At 35.9% G+C, this 16267-nt stretch overlaps 1 protein-coding gene across 2 annotated transcripts in view; it reads left to right on the forward strand.

Annotated features, from left to right (window-relative positions):
* The window catches only part of SDCCAG8 (SHH signaling and ciliogenesis regulator SDCCAG8), a 124749-nt gene that overhangs the window by 79104 nt on the left and 29378 nt on the right, over nucleotides 1-16267 (forward strand). For both annotated transcript variants that reach the window (XM_061991062.1, XM_061991063.1), the window contains exon 16: nucleotides 3157-3288. In XM_061991062.1, coding sequence (XP_061847046.1) covers nucleotides 3157-3288 — 132 coding nt within the window. The remainder of the gene's footprint in view (nucleotides 1-3156; nucleotides 3289-16267) is intronic.

The following is a 16267-nucleotide window of genomic DNA, read 5'->3' on the forward strand; positions in this document are numbered from 1 at the left end:
GGCTCTTCCAGCAAGGATGGAGGATTAAAACTTAAATCTGCTTTTAAATAGAAGTTGAAGCTTTCTTGGTAATTGAATAGATCCAGAAGTATAGAAGGTTTCTTTTGTTGTCCCTGTCCGTCGCCCTGGTCATCAGCAATTATTTTTAATATAGTGACAAGTAAATGCAGTTTGGCAAAATCTATTACTCATCTACTTACAAGCAAGCCTTTTACATTTTCATTTTCATCTAACATTGTAGCTTTGCCCTGTGCAGTTCTGAAATAATATTGATTTCATATCAGGTCTCAGAAGGACACATAGATATGTTAATATGACTGTATGACTTATGGGGCCAGCCTGAGTCGACAGAAATGCAGTTCCATGCAGAACTCAGCTCAGATAGTGGCATTCCAGAAGTCTGCACAATTCAGTTTCTAAGCCCACCATAGCTTACTAGTTGGCCTGCTGGACCCAGAGTAGCGTTTGTGGAGCAGCGTCATCACACTCATGCCTCATCCTTTAGTTTTCTGGATCCATCAGACACAGTGTGTAGTGCATAGATTTTTCTAATTTACCTCTGTCCCTGGTATTACGTGTGGGCTATCTCAAAAGTTCAAGGCTGTGTACTCTGGCACCCATCCCACTCCCTGTCTGGTCCCTGCTGTGACGGCATGGGAGCAGAGTGAGTCAGAAGTATTTACATAGACCTGATCATGCCCCTGACTGAGTGGAATTGCTACTCCTAGTACAAATGTGCCATCATGTTAGTACACTTGTTCAGGCTTATTAAAATTATGGTTAATTTTGAAGTAATTTAAATAACCTATAGAATTAACTATTTTTGTCTTTCGAAACTGAGGTGGATGAATGGTATATTTAAAGATGCAGAGGACATCTTTGTTAGGTGATAATGAAGACTCTTGGTGTGCAGTCTTGTTTTGGTACAGGTATCCTCTCTGTAATGGCAACACACATGAACCTTTTAACTTTGACCTTAATACTGATTCTGCCCTTCATATGTGCTGTCTTCCAAAATTCCAGTGTAATGCAATACTTGAATCTGAGTCATCAGACTCTTGGATATTTACTTAGAAGGGATATTATGGAAATAATGTCTTAACTAGAATTAATTTTTTGTTGTTGAGGTCAACTAATTACAAAAGATGTTTTAGGAGAATAGAAGGCAAGTAATATGGTTCAGAGCATCAGACATTTATAGCTGTATTTTAGAGTTCAGGGATCGTGCTACTCATGTTTTCAATTAATTTTCTTTCATTAATTGTAATTTTCAGTAGTGATTTGGTTGATTTGAATTCCTTGATCTTTTCAGAGAGACTTCAGGCATCTTCAAATGTGCTGGAGATGAATACGTCCTTTTAAAACTTTGAGATTTTTAGCACCTTGAAAGTGGCTTCTGCTGTTTCCATGAATGAGACACACACGAATAAATACAGAAAAAGAAGCAGAATTCCCCACTTGGGAAACCATGTAAACATGATAATTTACAGTATTTCCACATGGCAAATGATGCTGTATTTTGCTGGCATAAAGAAAAGGAATTCAATCTTGAGTTTAGTCCATTACCACTTGGTTGGGCTTCATTACGTCAAGTCTCGGTTGAGCTGCTCTCTAGTGGACCTTTGCTTTTATCCACTGGCTGTACCCAGACTGTGTGATAACAATTGGTCCAACTGACAATGCTTTACTAATGATGACATTTAAGTTGCTAGTATTTCTGTGAAATGATTGGTGTAAAAATTGGACTTCAGTTACCTTCCTATAACATCCTGCCCACTGTTACATGCCCACCAAGGAAATTCTTGTGTGTTTAGGTTTGAAGAACAAATACATCAGCACAATTATTATATGATTGTCAGTGATGTTCCTTAATAGAGCTGTAACTCCCAATCTAAATTAAATTACATACAGTCTTCTTCCAAGTTTCCCTTGTTAAGTTTTTTTAGATTCACAGATGATACCATGTATTGTTCTCTGTTTAAATATGAAAAGATTATGTTGTCATTTGCAGATTTGACTTGTCAGTGTAACAACATGTTTTTGAGGGAGGAATATTCCTTCTCCCCTGTTCTTTGTTGTATTTTTCAGAATGTCAGTTATTGTTGCATTCTGTAACAGCCAGGAAGGTAAAGTATCTTTCTGGTGTAACTGCAGCATATTTAAGTTTATGATTTAAAGATATATCTGAAGCTTTTTAACCTCAAGATCTGGAGTGGCAGATGCCATAATACAAATTTGCTTGCTTTTGATTCTTGCTTTCTGATGGTATAGCAGATTCTGACATGTTCTCATTAACCTTTTCCAAAGAGTTAAACTGTACAAGTTCATAATGTATTTTTTATCACAATTTAATCTGAGATCTTTTCCTGATATTAAGAAACAGCTCATGCCTGTTTCTCCAGGGGCTGATGGTTAGAGATGTAGCAAGTAGCAGTCCCAGGTCATTTATGGATCTGGTGTTTCTGCTCATCCTTGAAGAATAAGAATTGGTAGAAGTGACTAATTCTCTCAAAGACTGTGGCGAATGTTATGTGGATTAGAGTGTGCCTGTACATGATTTGTTTCTTGTTTATTAAGGTTTTATTACTTCTAATGTGTTTTGAGGGAGTTTTTTGGTTTCAGGTTGGTTGTTTTTTGGTCTGTGTAATGGTATTTTGGGCATTACCTTAATGTTAATGAAGTTTCTAAAATTGTGCCACTGTTCAGATTTCAATCTGTACAGTGCAGAAAAGCTTGAAAAAGGTTTTAGTAGCCATTTTTTAAACTAGTTATTAGGTTTTACTAATAAAGAACTTGAAATGTGTTTTCAAAATGCTGGCCAAATACTTACTTAACAAATATGAATTTACATTTATTGATCTTATCAACACATAGTGCCAAATGACATGCCTATTTAAATTAGGCTGAAATTAGCATAGCCAACCAATGACTGATTGTCATTGGCATGTTTACCAGATACCATTCAGTGTCGTGTTCTTTTAAGATTATTTGAAATTGGTTTGTTTCTGTAAATTCTAGTAATAGACTGTTTATTGTCTGTACCTCATCATTGCATGTACATGTATGAAACTGTATAAATGCTGAAGCCACATATTGATAGCACACTGCAGGATGAAATCTGACAACATCCATCATCACGTTGTTTTCCTTCTGTAGATCTCAAGTCAACCAGCTTAGTCAGGAAAAAGAGTATCTTCATGGCAGATTGGAGAAGATGCAGAAACAGAATGATGAATTGGACCAACAGTGTATCCAGCATGGGAGATTGCATGAGAGGATGAAGTCGAGGTAGGAGATCCTGCTGATCTGTCAGTGTGTGGTACGCTCTACTCTACCTGTTGTGTTGTGTAAACATAAAGTGACACTAGGTTGGTTGAAAGTAATATTCTTTCCTTGTGAAAATGACCACCCCTTCCTCCTCCCCAAGCATTCTGTCAAGGTTTTTTTTTGCTTGTGCCATTTTGGATAAATAAAATGAAAGCTTGTACAGCATAGTCTTCCAAAAAATTTAAGCCTAGTACATATGTGTGTGGGCTGCTTTGGCTGTTCTCTGCTCTAACTTGGATGAATTGTCTTAGCATATTAAAAAAAAAAAAAAAATGGAGGGAGGAGAGAAAAGATTATTCAATAATATGAATGTAGAGTACAGATGTGGGTTGCGTTATGCCGTATAATAGGTGTATTTTGGAGTTTTACCATCTTAACTTTCTCAGTAATACTGAACTTGTATAAACAGACAAATCTTTCTGAGGATCCTTAGTAACCTGAGAACTATTAATGGTTTCCAGGCACCACTAGCCTTTTCAGAGAAGCAGCAATTTCCTCAGGAATAGCTGGGAGCAGATAAAGCAAGACCAGTATGGAATATTTCTACCAATACCAATTGACAGAGTGTCCAGACTGACAATACCTTGTGCTGCAATTTTGATTATATGTTCTTAAAGATCACTTTGGAGACTTTTTCTTCTTGGTACCAGAAAATTCATCTATATTGATCTTGTTCTGTTTTCAGCTCCATTCGGTTTAACAGGCACTGGAAAGAGCTGAGGCATGATTAGGGGGGTAGAAGATCAAGTAAAGAGATGGCGGAGAGCCAACTCTGCAGACCCAATCAGCCATACTACCTTTTGACAGTAGTGAAAGGCAAAAGGCAGTTTAGCTTCATTTGAACTAGATGCTCCTAGCTGGGAAAAATTCTGTTTGCTTTTTTTGACTGTTGACCTTCAGGAACAGAGCTTGCATGTATTGAAGCAGCCAGTCTTACATACTTTTTTTTTTTCAACTATTGATTTCTAAAAAATTTTTTGCTGCCATCTCTTTGTCTTTCCATATCAGTCCATTTTTACAAGCTCTCCATGCATTCTTTCCAGATGTCCAGACCTCCTCCTTTCCTCTTCCTTGTCAGATTTCTGTCTGTACCTCATCCAGCTTTTCTGTAACCCAAAATTGTGATCCTCTTTTATATCTCAGAACAAAAAAGTTCCAAATGCTAGGACTGTGTCCCTAATCTGTGTGACCAGATAATCTTCCATTTGTGGTGTATTCTTAGCATAAGGACTACATGCACTGAGGACTCAGGGTTGCTTTCAGGGGGAATCCTTTTTTTTTCTCCTAGCTGTTATTCAGTACAATTATTACTATCTAGTGTAGAACCAAATAAAATAGATATGCTGGAAAACGTTGTTCATTCTCTGTTGCAGCAGCAATGATTATACACTAGAAAAGACTGCAAGCATTAATCCAGAACAGAGTGGTCATGCTGCAGGCTGTGCCTTACCTTCTGCTGCTGTTTTGCTGATAACAAGGAGAAAAAACAGGACAGTGTTATTAAATATTTTAGAATGTGTAGATGTGGCCGACATTATGAAGTATTTGAGTCATGAACATTACCTGTTACCGGTAATGTTAAGGGAGGATTTTTTTAACACATATTTAATCATGATCTTGCCCTATATTCATGTAAAATCCAGGTAATAAGTGACAAAGCTGATATATAAACTGCTTTAAAAATTCAGTGTAATCTAATTTTTGTTTCTATGTGAAAACTATAGTAAATTTTCTGTATCGGTTCTCAAATTTTATAAATTGGCTATGAAGTATTCAGATCTAGTGAAAAAAGCAACGAGTATAACTATGACAACAAATAAATCTCTCATTTCCTTATATTTACATTTAATGGCTTCTACAAAATAAAGATAATGATTTTTTTTTCTCTTCTGACTCTAAAAATAGACATCTGGCTATGCTATTTAGTAAAGCCAGAAGAACAAATAATAGTAATGTGTTTTGCCACAGATTTTCATCCATCAATTGGATACTAATAATCACAGCAAAATAATGTTAAGGATGATTACTTCTTAATACAATATGTTTCTCCTTTGTATGCAGCTACAAATAGCACTGGTCTTTTTGCAACACAATCCTGCAAAGTTAATTCGTACATAATTTTCTAGCAGTTATTTTGCTAGCTTTCTTTAGAAAGTTTTTTATATCAAAATTATTTTGACTTAACTTGGGACCTAACATTTGCATTTGAATAACAGGAAATTGTGGTATCTATTTAAGATGGAATCTCTGTCACTGCTTGTGTTCTCCTAAGTGAATATGACAGACCCCAGTATAACTATTTTGTAGAAGGAACAACATCTAATTGATCAGTCAGAATTTCTTTTGGAGCAACAATGTTTTGGCAATGGTGACAGCTGCTTTCCTGGAAGTGAACAAGATAACTCTTTCTCTGCTGTTCCTATCTTTCTCTCCGAATACGTACTGCAAGTTAATATAGACCAAAAATGATATAATCAGGTTTTAAAGAAAGAGATTTCTTTAAATTACAGTTTTAAAAATAATTTTGAATCGGCTTCTTAAATGTAGTTTTGATTTATACCATATTTATCCATCCTTTTTATTGTGTTTTTGCTCAGTGAAATACAACATTAACAGATATCCATCTTAAATGATAGAGCTGACACATGCTATTGAGACAAACTTCAAAGATGTACAGTTTTCAGGACTAAGGTGACACGTTAAGACTGCAGTGGAGCTTATGGGGATGTTTATTTAATGTTGTTAATCTAGCAACACTGTGGATCTTTGCTTTAGACCTATTTATGATGTTTTACATTAGTTATTATTTTGATATTTTTGCTATGTACTTTTCATTTTAGACGGTGGTTTGTTTAGCTAGGTAGATTATCTCAAAAGTATTCATTAACATGACATAGGGTCACTCCCACATGGTCAGTATGTGTGACTTGGATCTGAACCCTGGAGAAATAAATTCTTGTTTCTTGTGTGGCACAGAGTACATTGGTACAAATTTTCAACCTCAAAGTGAATTTTGTAATAAAATTCCTCAAATTTGCATTCTGTACATATGTGTTCATAGTTGAAATTAACAGGTAGAAGAAAGTACAGAATTTCTTATAAGACAGCTATAATGATAGAAAATTAGTCAAGAGTATGTATCAAAAATAAAAGGCTAAACTGCCTTTCTGGTTTCCTTCTGTGCTCCACTCCACAAAAAAAAATAGACTTCAGGGGGAAGAAAATCCAAAATCAATTAATTGGATAACAGTATACATAATGTTAGTTTGTCCTCTCCTTTATCTGTTTTCAAACTGAATTCCAAGGCATGTTTTTTCATCTCTGTAGTTAGACCAGTTCCATCAATGTAGACCTACTTCCTCACAAGCTCTATTCTCTTCCAATTTGGCGCGAAAGAAAAAAAAAAAAGCAAGAATCTGCCTAGATTTATTATCCATTGAACATATTTATGAATAACTAATATTTGTCCGAGCTGCCATAGGATCATTACGGTTGGAAAAGACACTGCCAAGCCTATCACTGAACTAAACCATATCCCTCAGCCCCTCATCTTTGTGTCTTTTGAATGGGTCAGTATTTCATTAGGCTACTTAAGCTTTCACAGAACACAATTAACAAGTCTTGCAGATACAGGGTTCAATTACAGTTTTACTTTTCTGTGTCTATTCTTCTTCTTGTAAGGCAAGCCTTTGATTCTGACTCATCTATTTAGAGAGTTTCTTCTGTGGATGGCCATTGTCTTAAATGGGAGGCATTTAATTTAATATATACAGTTCTTTTGTGTGTACATTTCCTGTTAAAAAAACAGACGACATGAGGAAATACAGCAAATACGACGTAATGTCTTCAAGCAGGAGGAGAAAATGCTCTCCTTTTTTTAAGATGAGCCAGCCATGCCTTTTACTTTTTTTATCAAACAGCAAAAAACACCCATATGGACAGTAGTTTGTATGAAATCTTTTTAGTAGAACATAAATTTAGAAGCTTCTAATGAGTTTTTTCCAGACATTTTTCCAAAGTAAGTTCAGTATATAGGATGTGAGGCTATGAATTTTCTCTAGAACTGCCATTTTGCTTATGAGTTTTGGTATTACCAACAGTAATACCAAATAAATAGAGTTTGCACTGCTGCTATTTTTTTTTCCATAATGTATGTGATCACTGTCCAATCTGTTTAACATTAACAATAATAAAACATTTTTATGTCAGTTTGCATGGGGATTTTTGTTGTGGTAGCTGTTTGGAAATTATGGAATTACGTCTATTTCGACTGTATTTTTGGTAGCTAAAGTTAAAAAGAAGAGCCTACAGGACTGGCAGTTTGGGGCAGATGTGTGTCTATTCCTCAGGCATCAGTGGTTGTAAGTTAACTATAAAAATGTTACAACCATCTGTGTAACAAGACGGCAGAGATCTGCTCTTCCCTGTTACTATAAATAAGAAGATTTGTTTGACTTCATAGACATTGGATTTATAAAGACTCTATGTGTCAAATTGTAACTACATGCCATGTTTTTGAGATGTGTCTGCAGCCAACTACCTGGGGTGTCTTCCCCTTCAGACATTCTAGTGTAGTGCAGCAACTGCAGATATGTCTGTGTAGCACAACATGTGACAAATTATGTTTGTTTTCTACCTATGGGGAAATGTATGACTCTTATGGATAAGCTTATCTGGAAGAGTAGCTAAAATGGATTCTTAAATGGACCACTCAAGGAGAGAGAAAATCTGACATTGTTTGACAATAATTTCAGAGGATTTTTTTCCCATGATTAAATTTATTTTTTGTTCTTGTTTCTAAAGGGATAGTATATCAGAGAACACATATGAAACAAATGAGACATATATATTGAGAATACACCAGCAATTTCAAGAAACTGGTACATGAAAGTTACAATAGGTGGTTTGCTGTCACTATTATGCTTCTGAATAGAAATTTAAGATTTCTTTGGCAAATCTTCGGTAGAACAATTGATTAAAGTTATTTCTTGATCACTGAAGCAATCAAACATTTTCTACTTGGAGCTCTTATACATTTCTTTTAATGTTTTCACAAAATTGTGATGGGTGAAAGAACTCAGTTTTGATCATTGCCTAGAAGAACTTTTTTTTTTCCAGTCCAGTTTGTTCTTTGTTGAATGTCATGCCTTCCTTACTTTTTATTTTACTGATAGGTTGGTATTTTTTTTTAAGTAACAGTGAGGCAATTGTTGTTATTTTTTCAATAGACCAATCATCTGTTTTGAAATGTAGTTATAGAATAAAAATGCACTATAATGCGGCTTTTTTGTTTTAAATGCATTAATTTTTATTTTGAAAATATTCATATCTATAGTCACCATAACATCTTTTATACTGAACAGCTTCAATATGAAAGATGTTATGGTCACTACATATATTAATATGCCTCGATGCCTAAGGAGCAGTGTGGTCCACTTTTTTCTCGACACCATTATTCATACCCACGAATCGTTGTTGTAGTTTTGCTGTAAAAGGACTGCTGTGACAAGTGCAGACAGACTTGTTTGTTCAGCCTTTCATGCGTGGAGTTTGTGAAAAGCTTTGTGGTTACTATGTCTGGGATTGCGGGTCAGCCAGTTAGAGCTCTCAACTCTGCCTAGAATCTAGGGTTTACTTAGTAACTTACTTTTTATTACCATTTTATAGACTCACAGTTTAGGTTGAGAAATGTATACTCTAGGAAATACTATTAGGAAATAATCAACAGATGATGTGCATACACATACATATATATTTATACTTATATTTATACTTATATTTATGTATGTTGCAAATCCTGTCAGAGTCTGAAAGCTTCTTTGGATTTTGTTTAATGTTTGGGTGTATGCACACATATACATGCTCTGTTTTCCTTCCTCTTCCTCCCCATTTCACTGTTTGTCTACTTACTATATATACGTTTGCCTGTTCCCTACGACACACTTTAAATATATATGTGTACATATCTATAAAAATCAAAGTGCATATATTAGTTATGGTTTGTGTGTATAATAGTCCCATTCTAAATAGTTTGTTATATAAGATTATACGAGCCTCAGATACTGGTTTTTAAAAATTTATTCAACTACTTGATCAGTAGATACATAAAGCAAAAATTATCTTAGTTGTGAAAAAATATGAAAAAGTATACCAAGAGAAATAAGGGATCTTCAGAAAATGCTGCAAAATAGCATGCAAATAAGTTGTAAGTTGTTAACCATCTTAAGGAACAAAAGACAAGCAGAGGGTACAATCCCAGCAAATTTTTAGATAGATGTTCAGGGAACTTAACAATGTTCAGTAAGATGTATTTTAGGTCACTGAGTACTTTGTTCCTGTACTGCATGAATCATTAAGTATGTGTGTGTGTGTCTATATAAAATCTATCTGTCTATGGTTTTTATATAAATATTCCCGTGAGAATGTATTGGGCTCCTTTCTAAAAGTCATTAGGCTTCACTGCTCCAGTTTGGACAACATTCATTTTACAATTGGAGGTCCTTCTTATTTTTTATCTGATTTTATTTCTGTTTGGCTTGTACCTACTTGTCTTTGAGCCAAAATTGGGATGAAGTAATTCTTTTGTTCTACTTTTATCTGCATCAATAATGCAGAAAACTATAGATAATTTTGGTATCTATTCAGCCCTACTTCTGATTAAAAAAGCCTTCATCAACTTCATTCAAGGTCTTCTTTTTCCATTAAGCTCTCCATCACCCTCAATTTTCTGATTGTTGATCTTCTTTTAATATGGGCATCAGAACTGTCTACAAGGTTTTGGATGAGGGCATTTGAATATCCCAGTTGATGGAATTAATGTATTTACTTGAAATTCCTTGACTGATGCATCCTACAATCACACTTGTTTTGACAGCTGGATAATTCTGACAACTGATAATCCTTCTCTATTGAAGAAGTGCATACAGGACCTCTTCAAGTAAATTCAAATTCTTAGCAGAGTTGCTATGAACTGAGGGTGCATTAAGTCCCTAGTGTAAGACTTTGTAGTGTAAAATTTCATCCCATGTCTGCTGTTGCAATCTTCTGAGTCATCTGTTTCTTTCTGTGCAGTATCCGAGACCTTCTCTAAGCTGATGACATCTCTTAAATTTGCAGCCCGCTCCCACTTTTTGTGCTTTGTCATGGTTCAAAATATTGAAAAATCTATTTAAACTTGAAGAAATACACTTTTCATTCTTCCTCACCTTCAATTTTTCTTGTTGGCTGTGCACTTTATTTTAGTCAGTTACTTGACAGCAGCTTAGTTAATGATTGCTGATGGAGTGTGATATTACTGTTTTGTTGAAGTTAACATAGGTAAGACTTATTGCATTTCCTTTATAAAAGAATCAGCTGTCAAAGACTTTAGGGTTGATGTGACAATGTCTGCTTGGTCTAAGGTATGTTTCATTTTCTTATTTTTACCATTTACCTTTGTGTCCTTTTAAGTTCTTTTTCCTTCAAAACTTGCTATAGGCTTTTCATGCATTTGAGGTCATGTTAATGGGCTGATAGTTGTCTGAATTACCTTCTTTAAGGATTAGTTAATGCTGCATCTGTTTTAACTGCATAACAAAATAGTCGATGTGAGGAAGAAAGTGTAGAGGGTAAAACTATGTGATCTGTATTGACTTTGCTCATCAAGACAGCTGGTCACCTCAATTTTGTTGTTTTAGAAACTGGAGAATAATGTCTGGGAAAGTGATACCATAAACTGTGGAGTCGATGCCTCAAAGAAAAACTAGGTGGAAACATAGCCAGGTTTACTTGATTCTATGTTGAACTGCTATCAACACTGACTAACACCCACCCTGTTAAAAGTCTGGTTACTGTCCACTCCTGACAGTGTCTTCTACTCTATTGCTTCGATGTATTCTGCCTTTCCCAAAACAGACGTGGAGATAGTTGTTATTTGTTCCATCAGCTTCTGGGAGCTGAAACCTTTAGCTCACTAATAGTAAGCTTGTGTTCTTGTCTACCAGGAATGTAAAAAACCCTGAAATGTGTGACATAAACCAGCACAACATAAGGTTCTGGGCTGTTCTTGTTACTTTCTGTTGTCAGCACAGTTGTTAGTTTTCAAATTTAAATGTTAATTTAGCATTAATGAAGAATTCTTGATTCTCTTCGCTAGAATGGAGGTGGATAAAGGTGATGTCTGACAGCTCAGCCCAGACTCTCTGTGATATGACAAGATCTAGAAATGCTTGGTCCTATGCAGTTCATAACATTGATGCTGAAAAAGATGTGCAGCATTGCACAGAATGTACTCATCGTTTTCCAGTGAAGCTCAATCTTATTCTCCTACTTGTGAGACAGACCTGCAATTTTTAAAATTTTGGTTGGGAATTACTTCTGGTGATGTTATGTGATCCTTCCTGTGTTAAACTACTAATTACCCTTTCACCACCACTGTATCTTCTGTGAAACACTTTGCCTTCAATCCATAGTAGTATTCACAGACCAGTCTTCCTCAACACTTTTTCTAACATAGTATAAACTCTGGAGGACAATCCTCCCTATGTTCCTTCTAGAAGTTTACTGCCATTTAACAATCTTTAGCAAGTCTTTATTGTTTAGACCATCTGAAGAAATAAACTGATGAAATCCCTGGCTGTTATACACACCTTGTTGTCTTTCTTCCATATTGTATTGCCACCTGCATTTTTAAAGTTCATTTTTCTTTACTGTATTTCTGTGATATCCATGTGAAATCTAAGAACAATTAAAAACATGTTTTCAGATAGCCACTGTGAAACCAACACTACACAGTAATTCAGCAGGAAATATGTAGTTGGGATATTTCGCAGTAATTGGGATCTTCCTGTTGGGCCTTAAGTGAACTCACAATAATAGTAAAATCTGTCTATTAACCCATTATTTCCCTCTGATTTTGTTCTCTGTGTATAACTGAGATTTACAGACTAAGGCTATTTAAAACACTATTCCTATGTAGTGGGGAACTAAAAATGAAGACAGATAAATAACATTTAAACAGCATTTCAAAAATCTCAGGATAATTTACTGGCTCTGTAACATTATCTATGCCCCTGCCAGCTTTCAAGGTTATTGTTGTGAGAGAAGGAGACAAAAAAATAGTGATCATTTACTTTTTTAATGTAAGTAGACTTTTGCAAGGCTATTGGAAGGCTGCTTTTGTCTGTTAACTTCAGTGTTTTCATTGTTTCTGCAGGGTCCAGTCTTGCTCCTGTAGAAGCTGATATAACTGAATGTTTTCATTTTCCATACGTAAATCTAACCTGCTTTTAAATCTTTGAGTGTTTAGCCTTGAAGTGTCTTGTGCCAGCAGTTCTATAACTAATGTTGCACTTAAAGCTGGGGGTTTTTTTTTCCATCATACCTTTTGTTTCCCTTTTTTTAGAATAATTGGAAATGCTGTTGTTTATGCATTGTGAAACTGAAGACTTTTTTCCCACTGGCTTTGTTCCCTAAGACACAGATAGAATCTTCTTTTACCTATTTCTTGTCTATTTTAAACTATCATTCTTTACTAGAGATCCAGTCATATTCATTATCAGTTTCTGACTTCATGCTAAAAAATAAAATCGCCATCCTAAAAAATTAAATACTAAAAAGCAGTTGCATTTATTGTCCATTTTGATCGTGCTAATTGGTAGTAGTCTAATAATAACAAGCATTGTGCTAGTTTCCGGAAATGATATCTTAAATATCATGTCCCTCAGCTGGTATTCGCAGAACTTGTGGTAGAGTTTATAGAAGTGGCCATAAGGAAGGATCGTATCACGAGGCCTACTTAGCATCTACATTTCTAGTGTGCTTGAGACAGTATTATGTGTGCTCAAGGCTTCCCCATTTGGTTCTGAAATCAAGCAGTGACTACGGAAAATAGGAAAGAAATGGACAAGGATAATAGATTATTCTGTGTTTTTTCAGCTTGTTCTTTATGAACAGTAAATTGTAGATGGAGGGCAATGAGAGAAAATTACGTTTTTCTAATTTTTTTTTTTTTTTAAAAAAAAAAAAAAGTTTTTTTTAACCTTGGAGAGACAGATTCTGCCTTTGGTTACACATCTGGAAATACATCCGTGTTCCAGATATGATATCTCATTACTTCGGACTTAATCCTGAATAGTCTTTAGAATTCTGGTTTGATTCAAGTCAAGATTGCTAAATACTTTCAGGTCTCCAGTGGCATGGCTGAAACTACTGTAATCTTTTCTCTGCTTATATAAAGTGGTGTAATCTTTTTCAGTGCTACGCTAGCACTTCCCACACTACCAGGGATTTAGCCTTAGTTTTAGTTATGAGACTTGTATGTAGTCAAAAATGACTTTCAGGTTATGTTTCATTTTGTGGGTTTTTTTCCCTTTGCTTGGATCACTTGAGTCACTGTCCTTTTTTAGATATTTATTTATTTATTTTTCAAAAGTTTGTATATATATATATATATATATATATATATACACACACATAGAGTTTCAGAAATAAAAAAGAACTTGTCTGTAAATTGACACCATGCACAGATGAATTACATAGAATAAATGTTTGGAACCATGTGACTTAAAAGCACTTTAACTTTTACCATCATGAAGGCTGTTGTAATCTGCTGTGTGTTGTCACGTGTATTAGATGATGGAAATACTTGTGCTTCCCAAACTAGTTTTATGAATAAAATGCACAAACAAGCTGAGCAGAAGCATATATATGCTTAGGAAAAGGCTTTCATAGGCTGGGCAGAAATAGAATTTCTTCATTGATTTTCTGTAATGTTAACCCGTCTCAGTAAAATCACAGGAAATGTGCATAACATTTTGTCCTGTCTAAATTTACATTTTTAATAGCAAGAATACACTCCAGGCAGTGCATTTTGCTGGGATTATTACATTTCTCGGGTGGCTGAAGTCACTCACCCTTTAGCCTTGTGCCTGGTAACACACCCGAGGCGACTAATAATCCCCAGCGAGGCACTGCCTGTCTTATCTTATTGCTTAATTATTATACCTATTTAATGCTGCTTAGAACATTGTCAGCTGTTGAGAAAAGGTAATTATCACTAGTCAAATGAAAAACACTTTTTTGGCTGCCTTACGGATACACATTTTACTGGTACCTTGATATATAATGAAGCCTGATAGCAAAACTTTTGCTTGTCTCTTCTTCAAACCACAGCTGTTTCCCTGCTAAATTCATCCCATCTGTCTCCCCTTCCGTAAGGCTGTAGGCAGTATAGCATAAGTACAGAAGCAGTTCAGTGCTATTTTGGATAAACATAGCTGAAATTTGAATCTTTGCCATTTGCAATGCACACATTTTGTTTTACTGCTGTAAAGAGAGCTGTCAAAATAAAAACTACATGGATAATTTACTGAAATACAGTCAAATAAAGGGATGATCAAAGGGGAAAGATTAAGATGTAATATAGGGTCACTCTTACTTTTGGGATGTATTCTGAACAATGTAATTGTCGGCCTCTTGACATTACTGCTTTCAGAGAAATTGGTAGTGAAGAACAGAAGTAGAAGCTACTGAATGAGAATATGGCATGAAGAAGTCCAGACTGTGCCAAAAAGGTTATTTGTAGCTTGCAATTATTTGTGATATTGTCCTGTTGAGATATCTGACCAAGATATAGTTCTCTGCTCATTTTATAAGGATTATATAATTGTGTAAGATAGTAGAGCTTGGAAATTAAAACCAACATTTTTGTATGTGATGCCTTGCTTCTGAAAAAGGAAGAACACCATAATGGTCACTGTGGGGCAAGTCTCATCTACACTCTCCTTTACTCTTTGTGGTTTTAGTTGATATGGAAATACTAAAGCAGAATACAGTCATCTTCACTGAGTTTGTTGTTCTAAATTAGATTGATGGTCATTTATTCAAGGCTGTGCTTGAAATTCCAGACTTTGTGGAACAAAAGATTGAAAACCCAGTAAGATATGCGTGATGGTTCACCTTTGAACTGAGTAAATTGAGTACTGTGCAATATACAGTATGTGAGAGTCTATCAGACAAAATGCTTTTTAAAGAAGTTCTGTTCTGCTGAAGGGTTAGAAATCCTATGGCACCTCTTACTAGAGAAGGGATTTGACCACTACATCTTGAATATATTTTCCTTTCATTACCTTATAGTGTTCTATGTGGCCCATCTCAGAGAAGGCTATACTTCATCAGCACTGTGTCTGTATGGCTAGCAATGCTTATGAGTCTTTTGTAGGAGAACCTGGGAAGCTATTTCTAGGTTAACTCTGATGTGTATTTGGGATAGTTCCATATTTTTTGAAAGTTAATTCTTGAAGACTAGTGCTTCCAAATTCGTATTGTGTTAAGGAAGAGTGAACAAAGCCATGTTTGTCATTACCTAGAAGCAAGTTGGCTGATGACACCTAACTGGGAGGACTGGCTGATTCCCCAGAAGGCTGTGCTGCTGTTCAGCGGAATCTCGACCAGCTTGAGAGTTAGGCAGAGAGGAACCTCATGAGGTTCAACAGGACAAGTGCAGAGTCCTGCATCTGGGAAGGAACAACTCCATGCACAGGCTGGGGGTTGAACTGCTGAAGAGCAGCTCTGCAGAGAGAGACCTGGGAGTCCTGATTGATAATAAGCTAATCATGAGCCAGCAATGTGCCCTCGTGGCCAAGAAGGCCAATGGCATCCTGGGATGCATCAAGAAGAGTGTGGCCAGCAGGTCAAGGGAGGTTCTTCTTCATCTCTACTCTGCCCTGGTGAGGCCTCATCTGGAGTCCTGTGTCCAGTTCTGGGCTCCTCAGCTCAAGAGCGACAGGGAAGTGCTGGTGAGAGTCCAGTGCAGGGCCACCAATATGATCAGGGGACTGGAACATCTTTCATATGAGGAAAGGCTGCAGGAACTGGGGCTGTTTAGTCTGGAGAAGAGGAGACTGAGGGGAGATCTTATTAACATTTATAAATATCTAAAGGATGGGTGTCAGGAGGTTGG

This window comes from Colius striatus, chromosome 2 (genome assembly GCF_028858725.1).
Source record: "Colius striatus isolate bColStr4 chromosome 2, bColStr4.1.hap1, whole genome shotgun sequence".
NCBI lineage: Eukaryota > Metazoa > Chordata > Aves > Coliiformes > Coliidae > Colius > Colius striatus.